Here is a 16567-nt window from a genome sequence, read left to right on the forward strand (position 1 = left end):
TGACCTCATTAATCTCATTATCAAATAATTTAATAATTAACCAATTTAACCATCCAATTTAACCATCCAATATTATATTATTGAAGTCTACATAATTATAGATGTCAAGACCAGCCTTAATGTAATCCAACAATATAAATTCTTCAAGGGATTTGAGTCTTAATTACACAAACACTCAAATAAATAGATGTGCAGAGTCGAAGAAGAAATGCCGTATTAAATGATTGCAATAAAGGTTACAATCTGAATGCAGCGGTACTGCTGCAAGGTTGCAGCACTTGCAGCAGCGGAAAACTGACGATGTTATCGCTGATCTCCTTGTTACACCGAGTGACAGATTAAGCGCTCCAATCGCAACACCAATGCGGTAACAACAGGAACGTAATTTATCACAGAAATAGCGACTCGGATCGGTTCTTCCGTTTTGTTCGATTCTTTGGGCCCGATTCGGATTTTGAATTAGACATCTATTAGACATATTTTAGACATTACCAAGATACGATAACGATATGTTTAAGACCTGTCAAATTTGACATTTGAGCGATTCTGGAGATACTGTTGAACGATTTCCACAGGATATGACTTAGAGATTCAATTCACATCTAATAGATATGTCTTACTCTATCTAACGTAAAAGTGACATTGGTTGCCCGAATTGCGCTGCAAAAGAGAACTATAACGTATCTAGAATGGATCTAGTACGTGTAGTCTCTTGTGAATATCTTGAAGTTCGAATACGGCAGTTAGACTTCCCACATCTATTAGTTGAGTTGAAGCTTATTTAGACGGTGCAAGAATTCGCATGCAGGTTTCGTTACATTTTGTCTGGACGTTTATGATCGTTTAATGTTATACCTCAGAGGCCAGCAATCTAACTATGGGCCACCATCTGAGTTACGTAGCTAGAGGAAGATTAGACCGTCTACAGGCATTTGCTGAGGGATTTCCATACTCCTTGGTAATCATACGGAGCGCAACCTAAACTTGGTTGGAGTTCTCGCACCGTCCATCTGTGTTACGTAACTAGTGATACGATTAGACCATCTGTAGGCCTTTGCTGAGGGATTCCACGTGTTCCTTGGCCTTCATGCGCAGCGCCGCGATGGAGGAGGAGCGCGGGTCGGGCGGCGGCGCGGGCGCCGGGGCCGGCGGCGTCAGGTAGCTCGGGTAGCCGGAGGGCGGGTGGCTCAGGAAACCTGCAGGAAAAAACGTGTCAGGTATCGTGTTCTAAATTAAAAAAAAAAAACAGTTTTTTTTATGTAATAGTCAGCAAACGAGCAGACGAGCCGGCTGATGGGAAGCGGTCATCGTCGCCCATGGACATAAGCAACTTCACAGGAGCCACTTAAGCATTGCCGACCCTTGAGAACCCTAAATACCGGCTTCTTGAAGAATCCCATGTCGTAGTGCAAAGGAAATACCTCAGGAGGCTTTTATTTAAAAAAATATTTTTTCTTAGCTTTTATAGGCAACTAATATAGAGAAAATTTTAACAAGCCCAAACACATGTAGATAGCGTTGATTTTTCACAGAGTTTCTATGGTCACCTCCTGTGTAGCTTGATGGTACTATAATATTGCATTGTCATCCAACTTTCATATGTATGCGAAGTTTCAGCTCAATCAAATAATGGGTGTGTAATTTACCTTGCAAGAACCCTCATTAAATAAATCCTCATGCACCCTCAGTCATGAGAAAACATGGATGAAGAATGATATACTCACCGGGTAGTGCCGTGAGTAGGGGAGGCGCTAGCCAGGGGTCCACAGGCAGGCCCAGTCCACCTAACCTGGGGACTCCTCCGCCGCATCCATAGTCTGACAGGCCGAGCCGAGCCGCTTCCATCTTCTCCTGTCGTCGCCATTTTGCGCGCCGGTTCTGGAACCACACCTGGAAGTAATTGAAAATAACGCTATATAATGATACATATATTACATGATGTTTATTCTATAAGTAGCTGGAATCTCTCCGAGCGATTAATATATACTTAAATCAAACCTGGCATGAAACCAAACTACTTTTCTATGGAACCAACAAACCAAAAAAGGATCAGCGTTGTGCCAACATATTGAACCTAATGAAATGGCTGACGCAGCTTATGAGAGCTAGTACCTTTTACCACACGTGATAATTGTAAATCTTATTTTTATATATTTTGTAACTCTCACCGTATATTTGTATGGCAAAAAATGGTTTCTCATTCTTAAAATCAACATCACAATCTCATACATAGTTAAACTTGGAACATATATTACCAACAATATGTTTTATTGTACAAAAGAAACGAATACAAACAGTCATAACAAATAAACTGAACGGATATATTTGTTATTTTTATGAAAGCGTGCACATTCTTGTCAAGTCTCTTACTCATCATAACAGATATCATGTTTCCACGTTTGCTTATTGGCTCCAACGTTGGTACATACTAATACCGACACAATGTACCTAATTTAAAGTAGCACATCTTCAGTTTGAAATGGTAGTGCTAGTACACAGTAAGGTTGGATCGGTCGGAGTCCTTGGGAACCGAGGGATAAGGGCGGCACAGGATCATTGTGGCGAACGATGTAGGTACTTATGTTCACTTGTTCAGTACTCAGGGTCGGTCGAATTATTCTGCATGGCCTTTGTAATGACAAAGTGTGATAATGCAATTTTTTATGAAAACATGACGTTTATAAAAAAATCGGGCAAGTGCGAGTCGGGCTCGCGCACGAAGGGTTCCGTACCATATAAAAAAAAAAAAAAAAAGAAAAGCAAAAAAAAAACGGTCACCCATCCAAGTACTGACCACTCCCGACGTTGCTTAACTTTGGTCAAAAATCACGTTTGTTGTATGGGAGCCCCATTTAAATCTTTATTTTATTCTGTTTTTAGTATTTGTTGTTATAGCGGCAACAGAAATACATCATCTGTGAAAATTTCAACTGTCTAGCTATCACGGTTCGTGAGATACAGCCTGGTGACAGACGGACGGACGGACGGACGGACGGACGGACGGACGGACGGACGGACGGACGGACGGACGGACGGACGGACGGACGGACAGCGAAGTCTTAGTAATAGGGTCCCGTTTTACCCTTTGGGTACGGAACCCTAATAACTCCCTTACTTCGTTATAGGTAGGTACTCAAGTCCGGGTAAATGTTACTCTAATGGACTCTTATGGCTCGTACATGTAAACTAGCTACCGAACATGTGAATGTTACTGTCTTTAGTAACACTGTGCCATGTCCCCACCAACGTTGGCTGAACCCCACATGGCACGATGGCACGGACCGACACCATCGCTCACCCGCAGGGTTACCAACTTGCCTCAGATTTATACCGTTTAACTTTTTAACCCAATTAGTTCCTAATTGGCCTTTTGGTTCCGAGTCCAACACTTGCGATTTTAACTAACACGAGTCTGAGGAAGTTTAGCTTGCTAGTTAAATACTGGGCTAGATACACAAACAAATATATTACGTAGAACAAATATATTACAAGTCGACAAGTGCTGGGCATACCTACACACTTACTTAGGTTTATTAAGATGTACTTATAAAAATTCTACAATAATTTTATTATCTGGAACATTATTTTACACACATTAACATATGCAAAACTTCTTAGCCAGATATATTTTTTTCTTATATGAAAATAGGTTTATTAACCTATATCCTATATAGTGATGTGCCGTTACCGGTAAAATACCCAAGGTGGTAAAATACCCAGTAATGTTACCGGTAATATTACCCAGAATCAGTAATTTACGGTAATATTCAAATTAAGTAAATGTCAACATAAGTTGTTTTACATTAAATCATTACTTATCAACAAATGCATCATACGAAGTGTAAAAAATCAACATAGGTTTACTTTTCTAGTAAATTCCCAAAACTACTGGTAATTTTCCCAATGTTACTCGGTATTTTACCAATATTACTAGGAAGTATTCCCCTTGTCTGGGCAAGTGGGCATAGTCAAAACCAGTTTCAGTCAAAACCACTCAATGAATAATACTAGAATTTTAGTTAAACTAAAACGAAAATGTAAAAATCACATTGATTTAATAATAATCATCACATTTTTATGAGTGTAGTACAATGCCATTGTTTTTATACGTTAAGTGGTAATTTTTTATAGCTTAATTGATATAATTATATTCTTATTTTGAGCGTGTATATTTGTTTTTTTTTTATATATTTATTTTATTTATTTTATTTATTTTATTTATTTTATTTATTTTATTTATTTTATTTATTTTATTTATTTTATTTATTTTATTTATTTTATTTATTTTATTTATTTTATTTATTTTATTTATTTTATTTATTTTATTTATTTTATTTATTTTATTTATTTTATTTATTTTATTTATTTTATTTATTTTATTTATTTTATTTATTTTATTTATTTTATTTATTTTATTTATTTTATTTATTTTATTTATTTTATTTATTTTATTTATTTTATTTATTTTATTTATTTTATTTATTTTATTTATTTTATTTATTTTATTTATTTTATTTATTTTATTTATTTTATTTATTTTATTTATTTTATTTATTTTATTTATTTTATTTATTTTATTTATTTTATTTATTTTATTTATTTTATTTATTTTATTTATTTTATTTATTTTATTTATTTTATTTATTTTATTTATTTTATTTATTTTATTTATTTTATTTATTTTATTTATTTTATTTATTTTATTTATTTTATTTATTTTATTTATTTTATTTATTTTATTTATTTTATTTATTTTATTTATTTTATTTATTTTATTTATTTTATTTATTTTATTTATTTTATTTATTTTATTTATTTTATTTATTTTATTTATTTTATTTATTTTATTTATTTTATTTATTTTATTTATTTTATTTATTTTATTTATTTTATTTATTTTATTTATTTTATTTATTTTATTTATTTTATTTATTTTATTTATTTTATTTATTTTATTTATTTTATTTATTTTATTTATTTTATTTATTTTATTTATTTTATTTATTTTATTTATTTTATTTATTTTATTTATTTTATTTATTTTATTTATTTTATTTATTTTATTTATTTTATTTATTTTATTTATTTTATTTATTTTATTTATTTTATTTATTTTATTTATTTTATTTATTTTGTGGACGACGCACCTTTTTATACGTTTACTTTTTATAATTTTATTGTAATTTTGAATTCCTTTGTGCTTTTAATTTTATGTTCCTTTTGACACCATATTTTTGTTCAGTCTTCTCTCAGGTTTCATGAAATAAATTACTATACTGAACCAGTGCGCCTTTTATCATTAGCATTGTGATCCTTCGTGGATTTAAAAGTGATAGTCTGATAGTGAATCATGAACCAACTTTAAGAAATAAAGAAGCTGTATTAAAATTTGGTAAATATGGTCGTCACACGATCGGTGAAAGCGGGTAAGGATGGTAACGAAGGTAAGACCATTGCGGAGAGTGAGGCTGGGCCGTCGACCGTGCCCTCAACCCCTCTTGTCGACCCGACAACCGCACCACAGGCGCCTTCACAATCCCGTCCCGTAAGTATGTCATCTCGCTCTTCATCCACGGTAGTGGCCAGGAGGTTAGCGGCTGAAGCGCAGCACGCGCGTCGCCTCGTCGAGCTAGAGACGCAACAAATACGCCGCCGCCGTGAGCGTGAGGCTGCTGAAGCGGCCGAGCTAGATGCACGCCGGCTGGCCGATCTGGAACGAGTGACCGCCGACCTAGAGTTAAAAGCGGAAATCGCCGCCATCGACGCAGACGCGAGTCGTCATAGCTCTAGGAGCAGCCATATTAATATAGACCAATGGCTCAATAAGTCTGAAGCTGCTTTTCCGAACATTAACGAACAATGATTTTTTCAGGGATCTGGAAGCTAAAGCCCCTCGCGCGCATGTCGTATCCCCTGTGCGGACAGTGACTGTGCGCCGCGACTGTGGTGCCGCGATAACGGCGGCTCCTCTCGAGCGCCGCGACTGTGGTGTCGCGATGTCAGCGGTCATTCCTGAACGCCGCGACTATGGTGCTGCGATGACTGCGGCCCATCCCGAGCGGCCCGAGAGCGGAGAAGTTCCACAGTTGGTTAAAAGTCTGGGTGTTTTAGTTGACAGTGTAAATAAAGGCATTGGCCACGCAATCAATCGTGTTCCTTTACCCCGTTTCGATGGCAGGTTGCATTTAGATTGGCTTAGCTTGAAAAAAGCCTTTGAAAACACACAAGGTTCCTACACAGCTGTGAATAATCTGTCAAGACTGAATACCGCGCTAACGGGCGCGGCACGCGAGGCAGTCGCCGCGCTGCTCGTGTCTGCGCGCGACCCCGGCGTCGTGGTGCGCGCGCTCGACGCGCGCTTCGGCCGCCCCGAGATGGTGGTGGCGCACGAAGTAGCTGCGGTGCGCGCATTGCCGCGCGTGAGCGCTGAAGGTAAGGATTTAGCTGTGTTTGCCAGTCGAGTTCGCAACTGCGTCGAAATAATACGCTTATTGGGTCATACGGAATATCTGGCCTCGCCTGAACTATTTCAGGCCTTAATTACTAAAATATCTCCACTGTTGCGAGCTAAATGGCTAGACTATGCCGTTCGTTATGAGGCTGCCGGTCTGTCAAAGCTAGAAAACCTAGCTGGTTTCCTCGCTAACGAAGTCGACCTGCAGTCTCGGTTCGGCATAATACCTGAGCCGACTACTGCGTCACAAGCGGTAGATAGTAGGCGGGCCAGGGATAATGTGCACGTTGCCGCTGAAAATCATTCTGTGAATTCAAATTCAACATCGCGAAATAACGCTAAATTGAATTCATCGGCGACTGCACCTAAAATTAAATCATGCGTCGTGTGTGAAAAATCGCATGATTTAATTCAATGTGACAAATTTAAGTCAATGTCAGTCGATGACAGATGGAATTTGATTAAAAAGAAAAGAGTCTGTCATCGATGTCTCAAAGTAGGTTGGCATAGGTTTAATTTTTGTAAGGCGAAGAAAGTTTGTGACGTTGACGGATGTACGTTCCGTCACCACGTATTACTGCACAACCCGACTTACGAGCGTTCCGCAGCTGCGCACTTTGAGGTGGAAGATGATGAGCCGGTAGCGGGAACTTCTGGCACTGCACCGCGAGCTCCTGCTGACAACGCCGCAGCATCTACTGTTGTGAGCGACTCCGCTTCATACGATGTCGAATCAAAGGAGATTCTGACCCACACATCGACATCGGTTGCCGCGGGATCTCCAGCTCAGACGTTGCCTGCTCGCCCGCTATTGAAGATCGTAGCCGTAACCGTGTCCGGCCCGTTAGGTTCCGTGAATACGTACGCCATGTTAGACGACGGGGCCACAGGTTCGTTTATTGAGCAAGATATCGCCGCGCAAATAGGTGCCTGTGGACCCGAGAGACGCATGAGGTTAGACTGTGTCGGCGGGTTAGGAAAGCATACGTCTGTGCAGTATGTCGATTTCCAAATGAAAGGTCGCCGTGGTAAGGATACGCACTATATTAGCAAAGCGCGGGCGATGAAAGGTTTAGGTCTTGCTACTCAAACTCCCGATAGGTCGAGCGTACTTAAATTTCCTCACCTTTCAGACATCGTGGATGAGTTTTGTTATGGAAACATACAGCCATCGATTATAGTCGGTCTCGATAACTGGCACCTCACTATTCCTAGGGCTGTACGCGAGGGCACTAGGACAGAACCAGTCGCGATTAATACCGCGTTAGGTTGGGTCCTATTCGCCTTTGGTTGCAGTAAAACCGCTCCTGCCGAAACTGTCAACCACGCTATAGTGAGCGAGCCCGCGGTCGCGGATGTCAGCGATCGCGCAGTTTTAGAGCAGTTGATTCGCGAGCAATATAGTTTAGACTCAATCGGCATTTCGAAACGCGAAGCGCGCAGCGTTGATGATGATCGTGCTATCCAAATTCTCGAACGTACTGCGCGTCGCCTGCCTAACGGGCATTTTGAAGTCGGTTTACTTTGGAAGTCGGACAATTTATCTGTGCCTGATAGTCGCAAGCTTGCCTTATCTAGGCTTCTTAGTCTCGAGAAAAAGATGGCCCGTGATTTTCAGTATGCAGAGCGTTACCGTGAAAACATACACGACATGTTTCGGAAAGGTTATGCTGAACTGTGCACCGAAGAGCCTAGCGCCAAGTCGCCCGTTTGGATTTTGCCACATTTCGGCGTAACCAATCCAAACAAACCGAACAAATTAAGAGTCGTGCACGATGCTGCTGCTAAAAGTCATGGTGTTTCGCTAAATTCACTTCTATTAACCGGCCCAGATTTGTTACAGCCCCTGCTCGGAATCTTATTGCGTTTTAGAGAGGGAAAAATTGCCCTGACTGGTGATATTCGCGAGATGTTTCCTCAAGTTAAGATCCGAGCAGAGGATCGCGACGCTCAGAGGTTTTTGTGGCGCGACTCGCCCAAAGACCCTATCATGACATACCGTATGTCGTCTATGATTTTCGGTGCCGCTTCCAGCCCTTTCACTGCCATTTATATAAAAAACAAGAACGCAGTGGAATGGCAGGAGCGCTTTCCAGACGCAGCTCAAGCCATCATAGCTGACCACTATATGGATGACTGTATAGTTAGTTTAAATTGTGTTGACAAGGCCGCAAAATTTGCCGCCGAGATCACCAACATCCACAAGCATGCTGGCTTCGAGATGCGTTCTTGGACCTCAAACAATCCCTCTGCGCTGCGTCTGCTGCCCAAAGAGAGCTTGGCTGAAGTCTCTGTAGCTAGAAATGACGTAGATGTTGACCTTGGACGCCTCACTGCCCCTGTGCGCACACTGGGACTTATTTGGCAACCCGTTTCAGATAAGATTGGGTTTAATATCGGAATAAAGGGAGAACGTTTGTTGCCAAATAGGCTCACTAAGCGCGAAGTGTTAGCTCACGTCATGCGGGTTTTCGATCCACTCGGTATCCTGGCGCCAGTTGTGATTACGGGTCGCATCATGTTCCAAAATGCGTGGCGTAAGGGGATCGATTGGGACGAGGAGCTGTCGCAAAGTGACAGTGCAGCATGGAGACTCTGGTTCGACGATTTAATTGCAATTTCTGGTTTACAGATTCCACGCTGCTACTTACTTAGCGAATTAAAAATTGATAAGTGTGAGCTTCATTTGTTTTGTGACGCGAGCGAGTCGGCTTTCGCTGCGGTTGCATATTGGCGGTTCGTCTTAGAAAATGGTGAAGTGAAGCTGGCTCTTATATGCAGCAAAGTCCGCGTAGCTCCTTTAAAACAAATCTCCATAAATCGCTTAGAGCTCCAAGGAGCGTTGATCGCAGCCCGTCTCGCTTCTACGATTTGCGAAACACACAGATTCAAGCCTATAAATCGCGTATTCTGGTGCGATTCTATGACCGTTTTGGGGTGGCTTCGAAGCGAGGCGCGCTTATTTAAACCATTTGTTTCTCACAGAGTAGCCGAGATTATGGAAATAACCGACGTTAAAGAATGGCGATGGGTGCCAAGTCAACTCAACGTAGCCGATGATGCTACACGCATCAAGCGAGTGTCGTTATCTCCAGAATCGCGCTGGATTTCGGGTCCTGAATTTTTGCTCTCTTCGGAGTGGCCCAGTGAGCCCAGTTCACCAGAATATCCAGGCATGGAAGAAGAGAGCAAACGTGCAGCGCGTCCTGATTTAGTTCATCTCATTAGTGACGTTGAAAGGCGCGAGCCAGTCTCAGCCGATCCTAAACGGTTCAGTTCTTGGGCGAGGCTGGTACGCGCAACAGCCATAGCTCACAAGTATTTGACGTTACTTAGAATCCGTTGCCTAGCTAGAAGGGGGCTAGGTGTAAACAATTTAGTCCGCTTAGAGGGGGGCTTGTGTAGTTTTGTGTTTCAGCCATCCAACCAATGGCAACAGTTCGCTGCCCCGCGCTCTGTGCGGGAAACTGCCGCGGGCCTGACCGCCACAGATCTTCGCCTAGCCGAACTCCACATCCTGCGCCAGTCCCAGGTGAACACATTTCCTGACGAGATGGCCAGCCTACATAGCCATCCCGCACAGCTTATGCCACGCACCAGCCGTTTATCCAAGCTATCGGTGACCATCGGAGATGACGAACTTATGCGTTTGTCTGGCCGTATAAGGGCAGCGTCGCAAGTACGGGATGAGATGAAAAACCCCATCGTGCTTGATGGCAAAGATCTAGCTGTGCGCCTGCTTGTCGAGCACCACCATCGCAGGGCTGCCCACGGCAACACGGAGACCGTGGTGAACGAGCTGCGACAAGATTACCACCTATTGTCGCTAAGAAGTACCGTCCGCAATATCACCTATAACTGCTTATTTTGCCGAATACGCCGGGCCAAGCAGTTTCAACCCGTGACGGGAGACTTACCGGAAGCACGCCTTGGACACCACAGACGGCCGTTTACATTCACAGGGCTGGACTACTTCGGCCCAATACAAGTTACCGTTGGCCGAAGACGCGAAAAAAGATACGTCGCCCTGTACACCTGCCTCGTGGTACGCGCAGTCCACTTAGAAATCGTAGACAGTCTCACAACCGATTCTGCGATTATGAGCCTCCGCAGATTCACCGCTCGAAGAGGTACCCCATCCGAGCTGTGGTCGGACAATGGAACTGCTTTCGTGGGTGCCAGCCGGGAGCTTCGACGCTTATACGACGACGCTACGTCCCAGTTCGCTGCTGCGCAGAGAATCAACTGGCGTTTCATCCCACCGGCGGCGCCGTTTATGGGTGGCTGCTGGGAGAGGCTTGTGAAGAGCGTGAAAACTGCACTCAAGGTGACTCTCACTGAGCGAGCTCCAACTGACGAAGTGCTACGTACGCTCTTGGCTGAGGCGGAGGCCTTGGTAAATTCGCGGCCACTAACTCATGTTTCCGTCGACCCTCAGAGTGAGGAATCACTAACGCCCATGCATTTTCTGTTGGGTTCGTCTTCGGGACGCCCACTTCCAGTCACATTATCAGAAACGGACGTCCTATCACGAACCAGCTGGCGTAAGGCTGTCGGATTATCAGAGCATTTTTGGCGCCGCTGGTTAAAAGAATATCTCCCGACGTTAACACCCAGACGTCGTCGAGGTGAGGTTCCCCAAATAGCAGTCGGAGACTTGGTGCTCATTGCGGACGGTAATTCTCCAAGGGGTTCCTGGCCCCGTGGACGCATTACTGCTGTCTTCCCAGGCCCTGATGGCATCATAAGAGTTGCGGATGTGCACAGCCTTGGAGGTGTTTTGCGGCGGCCCCTGCGGAAGCTGATCAAGTTCCCCCTTTAATGAAAAAGGGGGGAATGTGGACGACGCACCTTTTTATACGTTTACTTTTTATAATTTTATTGTAATTTTGAATTCCTTTGTGCTTTTAATTTTATGTTCCTTTTGACACCATATTTTTGTTCAGTCTTCTCTCAGGTTTCATGAAATAAATTACTATACTGAACCAGTGCGCCTTTTATCATTAGCATATTTTATTTATTTTATTTATTTTATTTATTTTATTTATTTTATTTATTTTATTTATTTTATTTATTTTATTTATTTTATTTATTTTATTTATTTTATTTATTTTATTTATTTTATTTATTTTATTTATTTTATTTATTTTATTTATTTTATTTATTTTATTTATTTTATTTATTTTATTTATTTTATTTATTTTATTTATTTTATTTATTTTATTTATTTTATTTATTTTATTTATTTTATTTATTTTATTTATTTTATTTATTTTATTTATTTTATTTATTTTATTTATTTTATTTATTTTATTTATTTTATTTATTTTATTTATTTTATTTATTTTATTTATGTTATTTATTTTATTAAGCCATTTCTACATGTTTTAAATTAAATTAATTCAGTTATAACGTAAGCGTTCAAGTACGAGTATATTACCCGCTTTTGGGAATATTACCGGGAAGAATGGTAATTTACTGGTAATATTCCCAAATGGTAAAATACCGGTAATGGTATTTTACTCTCGGCACATCACTAATCCTATATGAACCTATTTCTTATATAAAACATTTTCATATTGTAAAAACACAAGGGGCCAGGTCAGGCGTAGATATATCATATTCTGCGTTACGTTGACAAATAAATTAAAATTAGCTTTTATTTATTACGCCAGCCTAAACAAACCTACTCAAAGGTCAACAAATGTCACACACGTTTAAAATGACTATGAAATAATATCCCAAAACAAACACAATAATTTCTCCCGCGTGACAACCTTGCGAGCGTCGTAAATATGGCGACACGACACGACACGACACAGACACGACAGCGTCGCGCGACGCGCACGACCCGCGCCGTTTTATTGCTGTACGGCTTTGACTTCGTAGCTTCTAAGTGGTTAATGGCCATTGGCATTGCGAACTTTTGTTGATGACACTTAACTTGAATGTTTAAAGTTGTTTTGATTTGATTACCTACCTATGTATTTTGTTGATTTTTAACTTTTTGTAAGGATAGTAACTTTAATAAGAAGTGTATATTCTTTCCATTTTTTACTTTTTTGCGGTAAAGTACATATTTGATTAGTAGGTATATAATTACTAGTTGATGTACCTACAGTAACCTGCAGAGAACATACCCCCGCTGCCCTGCATAGAAGTTTGAATGCAAAGGTGCTAAGCGAATACTTAGTATTGCTGATTGTACATATATATATTTACCTAGGTAGGTATTGATCATACGCCTAAACCTTCCTCAAAAACCACTCTATTGATAAATGAAAACTGCATGAGAATCCGTTCAGTAGTTTGTGAGTTTATCGCGAACAAACATACAAACACACAAACAGACAGACGCAGCGGGGGACTTTGTTTTATAAGATGATGATATTTATTATTTATGTATTACTCAAATAAGTAGTAAGTAGTAGTAGTAAGTAGTATATATATCGTTATCGTTAGTTTCTAAATTGTACGAGTAATTACAAAAAAACACTGTAATTAGATTGTTTTAGTCATGCCTATTCGTTTTTGACTTCCTGAGTTCATTTTATCCCATCTTTAACAGTTCCTCATTTTTAATATTTTTATTTTTATTTCATTTTATTTATTTGGAAGCAAACAGAATTTAGTGAGCAGGAGATAAGTTTACAGAGACACACTAATGACATTCACTTATTTCCTTAACAGCTCTCACCTCTCACTAAAACATGTATAACAGAAATATTACCAAAGATATACTGGATTACTGGATTGGATAGATCATAGATGTTCGGATTAAGGTTCTAAAAGGTGTAATAATAACCGAGTCTTCAATAGTAGATATGTATTGCATGTGTAGCTGACATACGTTTATATACGTTACAGGAGAGACAGGTTGTTAATGTATCCAATACGATAGTTACAATAAAACACAAGTGAAGGTCTCGCCAGAAGTCATTGCCTCGATGGAGCTCTTGGAACTTGTTAACGTGTTCCAAACGACGCTCCAACTTTCCCAACTCGCCGTATATTACCCGAATTTAATACATTTGACAGCCGTGCATGTCGCTCGGAATCGAACCCGGCACGCGATGCCACCCCTGAATCATTTCACACTACAATTTGACACCACGAATGTATGGTAATGTTCGAAAATGTCCTTTAGATAGTGCTGTATAGAACAGTATGTCGCTTGGAGGAATCGATCCTGCTAAGGCGATGTTAGTTGTCTAGAATAGTCGTGATTGAGCTCGTACTGGTTCTTATAACTTATTACAAATGATCGGTGAGTCGAAAACTCAGGTGACCCGGTATAAGTAAATACACTTTGAGCCGACTTCAAAAAGGGATCACAATTCTCTTTCTGTACGTTCCTTGATTTCTTCCGTCTTTCGACTAAATGATTTATTTAACAAGGAGGCCAATATCATCGAGTGAGAGTTCGATGATGAAATCTTGGATAAAGCAAATCTTTTCAAATGTTATACCTACGAGTATATAGAGCGATCTAAGATGTTATTTTGATGGCATTTTAAACTGCTTAGTAGAATATTTTTTGTAAGCGTAGTAATTTGGATCTTGAGTGTAGGTTGCACATTACTCATGACTACTCCAATCAGTGACTAACTAAGGTAATCTATTAAGTGAGAAAGAACGCCTGATGTGTCTCCTGTGTAAGAGAGAGAACGTGATTCGCTGTCAATCATCGGTTTTGTAGGACAGTGAGAATTTGGTATTCTGTGCAAAGAGGTCAAGTTTCGCTGGCACTATAGAGAAATATGCCTCACTTATCAATGGGAATAAACAAGTTAGTTTTCGGGTAGTGTCGCCGAGTTATAGCCCGTAAAGCCGTTTAATGCATGGCGCATCAATTACCAAGGTTTGATCGTGTGATCGTGTGGTCGTTAGATCGTCAACGCTCTCGACTGCCAACGATCGACGACGGCACGGTGTAACGCGAGCTTTTGTCTGTCTGTCACGCGATGCTTTTTATTTTAACTACCATATATGAGGTAAGAATAGGTAAAGTGGCTGTTTTCATAGCTGATTTGCTAAACGAGAATGTCTATTTGAGATTATTTGAATAGGCTTGCTAAAGAATTTTCTCCGTTTACTCATTAAGTGGTGGTATTAAGACAGTTTTTAATGTAGAAAAAGTTTTTTTAACACAAAATCAACGAAAGTTTGCTCCGGCTTCAGTAAATATGTTTAAATATTATTTTTTGCTATCTTGTTTGAACGCATTTTAATTATTTGTTAAAATGGTATGAGAAATAATAGCAGCTAATTAACAAATCCGCATTGGACCCAACAATTATAGCATTAAGTACGAACATTAATTCCTGCGACTCGCCAATGAACAAAATTAACAAGAATTAACGTGGACATTTGTCGCGACCAGTTATGGGTATTAATAAGTGCCACTCACGCGATTTCCACCTGCAACCTCCACCACGTCTGTAAAACACACGCGTGCCAAACTAAAAATAAACTTTCAACCGTTATAGTTAAGTCTAGTTTTGAACGGCGAAACTCAATAAGAAGTGAGGTTTCGACAGTATACATACGTCAACTAATTTCTTATTATGATAATGTGTCATTAAAACCTTGTTTGCTTGTGTTAAGGGCTGTATCGGCGTGGCAGCGCGTCTAAGCGGTGTTCTGCGTGATATTAACACTTAGCGCTGGAACTTTCAGAATGAATGGCGCTGTAATTTTAATTTTCTCGTAGCGAGTTTAAAAGTTACACAAATGGCATTTATAAATTAGTGTTTTATTGTTGTGAGTCACTGTTTTTAGTTGGCCTTCATTTTAGGTCGGTTTATTCGTATTATAGAGACGCGGGAGACGATTTTCGAGTTATAAACAGGAAAACTTCGCTATTTTCTTAGCGTATACTAGGCAATAAAAAAAATCATTTATCTATTCTTCCATAAAGTCATATGATATTCGGGCTTTATAGTTTATTACCTATTTGTTTATTTTTGAGAGCTTGTATAAAGTATTATTACGTCAAAGATAACTAGACCTCCCACAATAGGTTTTAAAAATTGCTTATCTGCTTTAAATTATGATAAGTTTAGGTTCGCTGAGATTTGGTTCTTAATTGGCGTCACAAGAGTATTACGTATACGTTATGCTGGCTGTCATATTTCACGTGTACTTTCAATGTTTTATTCTCTATGTATATCCCATTCCTACCTGCCATTGGACTTGATAAAGACCGTTGTCATACCAGTGGTGAAAAACAAGACAGGAGACTTAACTAGTAAAACTAATTATAGGCCGATATCGCTCGCTACTGTTATGGCAAAGGTACTGGACGGTGTGCTTAATGCACAGTTGAATAAGAACCTTTCGTTGCATGACAACCAGTTCGGGTTTAGGCCCGGGCTGTCAACTGAAAGTGCGATCCTGTGCCTTAAGCACACCGCCGCGTATTATGTTGACAGGAATACGCCAGTTTATGCTTGTTACCTTGATTTATCAAAAGCGTTTGATCTGGTTTCCTACGATATACTTTGGAAGAAACTAGAGGAAATTAACTTAGCTCCCGATCTCATAGGTATATTTAGATATTGGTATGGAAACCAGATCAACAACGTGAGATGGGCAGGTACTTTGTCTGAGACATATAAGTTGGAATGTGGGGTGAGGCAGGGGGGGTTGAGCTCACCATCACTCTTCAACCTATATATAAACGAGCTGATTGTCGCGCTCAGCAGCATGCATGTGGGCTGTCACATAGACGGGGTTAATGTGAATAACTTGAGCTATGCCGATGACATGGTGCTGTTGAGTGCGTCAGTCTGTGGCATCAGAAGGTTGCTTAAAGTGTGTGAAGATTACGCACACACGCACGGACTCAAATATAACACAATCAAAAGTCAGTACATGGTCTTTGGGGTCGAGTCTAAAATACCATCTGTAATACCACCTATCAGACTCAACACGGTTGCCCTAGAAAGGGTATACCAGTACAAATATCTAGGTCATATAGTTACTACCGACCTCAAAGACGATGCTGACATAGAACGGGAACGTAGGGCCTTATCGATCAGAGCTAATATGATTGCACGCAGATTTGCTCGATGCTCAAAGGAAAGGAAAGTGACTTTGTTCAGAGCTTTT

At 40.1% G+C, this 16567-nt stretch overlaps 1 protein-coding gene across 1 annotated transcript in view; it reads right to left on the reverse strand.

Moving 5' to 3' along the window:
- Window positions 1-1001: 1001 nt before the first annotated feature.
- The window catches only part of LOC134801744 (retinal homeobox protein Rx3-like), a 69105-nt gene continuing 53539 nt past the window's right edge, over window positions 1002-16567 (reverse strand). Inside the window, exons 3-4 of the mRNA XM_063774344.1 lie at window positions 1725-1890; window positions 1002-1196 (exon numbers count right to left, since the gene is read on the reverse strand). Of these exons, the coding sequence (XP_063630414.1) occupies window positions 1036-1196; window positions 1725-1890 (327 nt within the window). The 3' untranslated portion in view covers window positions 1002-1035. The remainder of the gene's footprint in view (window positions 1197-1724; window positions 1891-16567) is intronic.

The sequence above is a fragment of the Cydia splendana genome, chromosome 2, assembly GCF_910591565.1.
Source record: "Cydia splendana chromosome 2, ilCydSple1.2, whole genome shotgun sequence".
NCBI classification, from domain to species: domain Eukaryota; kingdom Metazoa; phylum Arthropoda; class Insecta; order Lepidoptera; family Tortricidae; genus Cydia; species Cydia splendana.